The sequence below is a fragment of the Giraffa tippelskirchi genome, chromosome 3 (genome assembly GCF_054371585.1).
Source record: "Giraffa tippelskirchi isolate mGirTip1 chromosome 3, T2T-mGirTip1v1.2.pri, whole genome shotgun sequence".
Taxonomy (NCBI): domain Eukaryota; kingdom Metazoa; phylum Chordata; class Mammalia; order Artiodactyla; family Giraffidae; genus Giraffa; species Giraffa tippelskirchi.
In genome coordinates this window covers 92,970,008-92,976,146 of record NC_137277.1, presented here as the reverse complement: position 1 = coordinate 92,976,146, position 6,139 = coordinate 92,970,008, and the positions used below count along the sequence as shown (strand labels likewise).

Below are 6,139 nucleotides of genomic sequence, written 5' to 3'. Positions count from 1 at the left end.
AGACACAACTGAGTAACACACTTCAACAACACAACAACATAGTTCTTAAAATAATGCCTGGCAAAAAATAAGCACTGTCTATGTTGACCACTGCCCCCCAAATATTTGGCAAAGCAGTTTGTAAATTTTTTGCTTCTTAGTTTACTTTTTGAATTATTAACAGAATCTTTTGTATAACAAGTTAGCCTTTTGTTGAGCATATCTGTAAAATAAGACAAGAATATTCAGATACGGGCATATCTTGTTTTTCTTTTAATTGCACTTTGCTTTATTGTGTTTTTTACAAATTAAAAGTTTTCAGCAACCGTTTGCTGAGCAAGTCTATCATCATCATTTTTCCAACAGTCTTTACTCACTTCCTGTCTCTGTGTCATACTTTGGTAATTTTCAAAATATTTCAAACATTTTATTATTGTTATATTTGTTATGGTGATCAATGATCAATGGTCTTTGATGTTACTGTTACAAAAAGATTATGACTCATTGAAGGCTCAGATGATTAGAATTGTTAGTAATTTTTAGCAATAAATTAAGTTTAAATTAAGGTCTGTACATTTTTAAGACATAAAGCTATTGCACACTTACACTGAAGTATAGTGTAAACATAACTTATATATGCACTGGGAAACCAAAAAATTTCTGTGACTGACTTTATTGTAATAGTCACTTTATTGCAGTGGTCTAGAACCAAATCTGAACCATCTCTGTAGTATGCTTGTTTTCATTTGATAAATGAAGTTAGTGCTCATCATAGAGATTTTATTCAATCTTTATTTTAGGTTTACTTAAATAAGCAGGTGTTTTGGTTTTTGTGTTGTTTATAATTAAATAAAGCTCACAGATTTTGAGTCTGAATCCTGACTGTGTGATTTGAGATAACTTTTCCTAACCTCGATATATTTCCTTTCTTAGATTTTCAAATAAGGATCATGAAAGCCTTTATCTGATGGAATTGTGGGGAGATGGAATGGTATAGTATATGCAGACTCTGCCCAGTCAGTGACTGGCACATATTAGCCCTCAAATCTTAACTATGTTATTATTCTAAGTACTGGAATTTAGTGTCCTTTTGGCTTTCAGATTTTTCTGGTTGCTTTTCAGCCATTTAAATCAGAAATAAAATAAGATTGGTGTCCCATTAGTTAATTTTATTTCTAGGGAAAGTTAGTTTAGATAACTCTTTGTTGAACTAGCAAAGGCCTTTATTGGATTTCAGAGACTCTGGGGCTGAGGTTAATGTTAAATCCTATGTAGGTAAGACTTTTATTAATATAATTTCTGTTTTATAAGTTTTTATTTTTAACCCTTTATTATTTACCTTCTTTTTACTTTGAATTATTTTTATCCATTCAGTGACTTTGGGCTTAGCAAATAAAAAGCAAGAACAGAAGCATTATTCATTAACAAAATTAGTGATTGAAACCGGCTAAGTCTTAACGTTTAGTAATCTTCTAAAAGCCTTTAGAAGATCAGAGCTCCATTGCTGAGAGCTTTGAGATGCTTCAAACAACGCTTCTGTGTGTACATGGAGGGTTTTCTCTTCACAGCTCCCCTGCCCTCTAGTGGTAGCTATAATAATGCCATTTTGTAGTCCCCACACAGGAAATGCCTGGTTTTACTTCAGTTACCAGAATCCTTTCACAGGAAGTTAGGTGTGGTCTTTGAAGGAGAATTTAAAAAAAAAAAAAAAATGAAAAAAAGCAAAAAAGCATGATGGAATTTTAGCTGCAGTCTTCTTGATGCCAGCTGATCAATCCTAAACTCTGGGTGTAAAAGACTCTGCAGGGGTAATGTTTTAATATTCTTATTATGCTTATTTTCTGTGATGCTTCTCTACCTTTACAGTAGAATCCTTGGGGAATCTGCAGAGGACCACTTTCATTTTGAAGCTGCTGGCTGCATGTTTTAGCATGTCTCTTCTATTAGAACATCCAGGCACGGCAGTTTCCTCCCTGAAGTGTGCCGGGACTTTGTTCATGCCTGTTCCTGTCGCTAGGCATAAGGGTCTCTGGGGATGGGTGAGGAAAATGAGGGATGTTTTAGAGGCACTGTGATTCGAAGAGGGCAGTCTGCTAGCTGGTGGCTGAAAGGTCCTGGTCTACTTCAAAAAAATGTGGAAATGATTCAGTAATTATGTTATTTTAGGTTTCCCTATTTGATCTGACATATGCTGCAGAAGTGACCTGGATATGAATGAATTTTACTGTCAGATAATGCACCTCATATAATTAAATGGTAATGCTCATTCCTGTAGGGTAAGGGTTAAAATGAACTGATATTTTACAAAGATGGAGAAATAGATAAGTGATTGCATATAGGTGGCATTCAGGAGTCAAGATTTTGGTTATATTATTTCAGAAAGCATAGAAACTCTTGCCACTGATTCAGAGATAACGTTTGAAATGATTGGTGTGCTCACTTAAGTTATATATGCTAGCCCAGTAAAATACGGTTAGAATACAGTAAAACCACATTTATGTTACCACAAAAACCAAAATAAATGGAGTTCATGTTAAAGATAAACTATCTTAAACTTATTATTTTTTCAAATCCAAATCTGCTATGTGGATTTTTAAGAAATGGGTACTATTTTAGAAAATGAGCTGTCTCTACAGTATTTCCTAAGGTACTGCAAATTTGTTAATTTAAGAAGCAATTACACTAGCTAGCAGCAGGTGCTCAACCATGGGGTCCAAGCTCCAAACCTCTGACGTGGGTGACTTCCTGCCTGGTTTGGCAGAAGCCAGGTCCCTTCCTGTGTAGCTTCCGAGCAATTCCAAATACAACCGGGCATCCCCTGCTCCTTCCCGCTCCTTGCTTTCAAGCAGAATCTACCTAGGTTTCCACAGCCTGGCATTTCAGGATTTCCAGAGCTCTTTACCAGGTGCACTGATTTTCGAATCAGCTCTTTAAGGTGGAGAGTGGGCCAAAAGAAACATGGGAAAAAAAATGGAGAGATATATGCAAGATCTTCACGCACCCCAGTTCTACAATTTCGAGTGATTATTCATCTCTTGTTATGGATCTCTGATATATTTTTTTTTCAGAACGGATGCTGAAAAAGATGGCTGCCAAAATAATTCACACAAGTGAAGCAGCAAGCACAAGCCAGTATCCTCCATTTCCGAGCTCTGAGTTGGATATTTTCACTTAAAACATTTTGGGAGTGGGAGATTAGATTACCTCATAGACACCTACTGAATGTGAAAGATAGATCTCCATGCAAGCAGATGAATGCATGCAGGCAAATCCCCTGAATGCCAAGTGCAGCTTCCTTAGTGAAATATTACAGATAGCTTCGTTTATATGTATGTTATCTCAATATCATGTTATTGCCCTTTTATCCTAATGACCTTTGTTTTTTTCCCCTCTCTGTCTTTCTCTCTCTCTCTCTTGTTTCCATAGCACTTTCTTATGCAAGGAGCTAAACAGTGATTAAAGGAGCAGGATGAAAAGATGGCACAGTCAGTGCTGGTACCGCCAGGACCTGACAGCTTCCGCTTCTTTACCAGGGAATCCCTTGCTGCTATTGAACAACGCATTGCAGAAGAGAAAGCTAAGAGACCCAAACAAGAGCGCAAGGATGAGGATGATGAAAGTGGCCCAAAGCCAAATAGTGACTTGGAAGCAGGAAAATCCCTTCCATTTATTTATGGAGACATTCCTCCAGAGATGGTGTCAGAGCCGCTGGAGGATCTGGATCCCTATTATATCAATAAGAAAGTGAGTTCTTAGTCAGGTTGCCTTTATTTCCTCTACTTCTTAATTGTTTCTGGGCTAGTGCCAGGCATGTTAGGTGAAGAATGTTGTGCCACCTCCCCTCTGCCTGAAGTATCACCATGGTAGTAATGGGCTTGACCATGCAATGGCCCCATTGTCCTAGAGTCTTTGGGAAGCACTTATTTGAACCCACAGCTAGGACAGACAGAGAGCTGAAAGAGCATCTTGCAGTGGGGGAAGCGAGGAAGGGCAAAAGTCTGATCACCTTACAGTGTGGTGAAGCAGAAAGTAAAGACAGGAGTTTATTTTTTATGCATTAAAAACAATATTTCCAGGAGTAGTATCCAAAGTCCTCTTTACGATATCTAGCTCTACATAAGGTACTTTGATCTTCAGCAGGTTTATTCCTTCACACCATAAATTTTGCCCATTCTATGGTTCCCTCAAGAAGAAATAAAAGCAGGTGACTTCTAAGTGCCCCGTAAAAGCATTTGATCAAATAGCACCTCCAGGAAACACTGAAGTTCGTGTAAGAAGGCTTTTATCAAACTGAAAAAGTAATCAAAGCCTCATTCTTGAGCTCTTTGTGAATTATAAATACAGTTTGAGAATACTGATATTCAAACTTAATGATGATGCTAAGTACTCCCATGGTAATGACTATATATTTTCTTTATGTTCTTTAAATCCTCATATCTCTCACCAGATTAGGAGAGTTTATAGCATTCAGAAAGTGAAAACACATAGCATCATGTCATATGTTGGTAGTTAGTATATTATTATTTTATAAAATTGTATTTCTAAAAAAATTGTATCACTTTTTTCTTAAATTGTTCTTAGTTTTAAATTACTAAATTCTGTTTTATGTTTTTGTTTTCTTTTTCAGACATTTATAGTATTGAATAAAGGGAAAGCAATCTCTCGATTCAGTGCCACCCCTGCCCTGTACATTTTAACTCCCTTCAATCCTATTAGAAAATTAGCTATTAAGATTTTGGTACATTCATATCCTTTTTTCAAATAGTCACTTATATGATTTTGCTCTTTGATTAACTTATTGAGTTGGGAATTTTTCAATAATGTATGTGCTTGGCAATATTATGTGCTCTTTCTTTTTTTCCCTCTTACTCAACAGTTTAGCCTTATTGCAAAATGGGATCATAGGTAAGTGAACCACTTTTCCCCATCTTCTAAGTATTTCTTCTCTCCTTGACTCACTACTCATTTCTTTCTTCCTCTGCTTTCTTCTGAATTGCTTACTACATCCAAGACTTCTTCATTAACTTTGACAGTGTTACCAGGCTCTTTTACAAGGTTATATAATGGGTAAACTCTGTGGACTAATTTTCTTTACTACTTTTACATTTGGAATACATCTGCATAATCTGAATTATACAATTTTATTTCTTTTTGATCTGAATTTTTATGACTTTCTGCTTTTCTTTAATATTTGAAAGGTTTGAGTTGCAAATGTTTATAATTGTGATATGACTGTATATGCATCAGTCTCTCAATTATTTCTTCCAGTTCTTTTCCCAAGTGTCATTTGCATTGATTTTCTATTTTATTTTTCTTTCTTTTTTCGGTCACTTTTTCCTGTGTTTTATTCAACTTACAGGTCCTGCTGCAATTATCTCTTCCCACATGCATTCTGATTTCATTCTTTATTCTCCTTATGAAGTAGCTACTTCCTAGAAATGGAATTGATGACACCTTGGTGGGTGATAGTGATTTGATTTAAGTTAAATAGAGTAGTTGTAAATGAGTTTTCTTCCAGACCAGGGACAGTGGTCTGACTGACAGCCAGGCCTGGAAAAACCAAGGAGGCAAATGTTTGGAAGACTGGGGCTATGTCAGTCAGGGACATTTACAGGAAGAACACAGAAGCCTTGGGATAAGGAACTGATACATGTCAAGAACCAAAGATAAGGAAGGGGAAACTGAAACTTAAGCAAAGTCTCAGATAGGACAACTTTAAATTTAGTTTCCTAATTAGAAAGAGTCATCGCCTTTGATTTACAACATGATCAGTCCAGAGCCTGCTTCAAGGCTTACAATGTAAAAGCTTACTTTCCCCAGCAGGCCTAGAAAATAGTTCAATTTGATATGGCAGGGAATTAGATAAGATAAGGAATTCAGGAGAGAGAATAAACTTGATACAGGGAACTCATCTCCGTTCTTGGTGCTGGGCTGTAAAGCATATCCCCAGACTGGCCTGGCAATGTGGCAAATGACGTCTGTAGAAGCGTGGCATCCTGGAATTCAGTTTCCTTTTAACCTCTAGGTCATTCCTCTCCATTACCCCCAGGTTTTGCATAGACGTATTTTAATTTCACATATATCTTTTAAGATTTAATAATTTTCTTGTGAGTTTTTTTAAGCAATAATGATTCCTTACTTCTGCTATAAAATAAACATT

The 6,139-nt window shown here is 36.4% G+C and overlaps 1 protein-coding gene across 1 annotated transcript in view; it reads left to right on the top strand.

Annotated features, from left to right (window-relative positions):
• Nucleotides 1-629: 629 nt before the first annotated feature.
• Nucleotides 630-6,139, top strand: part of LOC145542438 (sodium channel protein type 2 subunit alpha-like) — an 85,610-nt gene continuing 80,100 nt past the window's right edge. Inside the window, exons 1-3 of the mRNA XM_081581247.1 lie at nt 630-1,787; nt 3,406-3,723; nt 4,607-4,725. Of these exons, the coding sequence (XP_081437373.1) occupies nt 3,457-3,723; nt 4,607-4,725 (386 nt within the window). The 5' untranslated portion in view covers nt 630-1,787; nt 3,406-3,456. The remainder of the gene's footprint in view (nt 1,788-3,405; nt 3,724-4,606; nt 4,726-6,139) is intronic.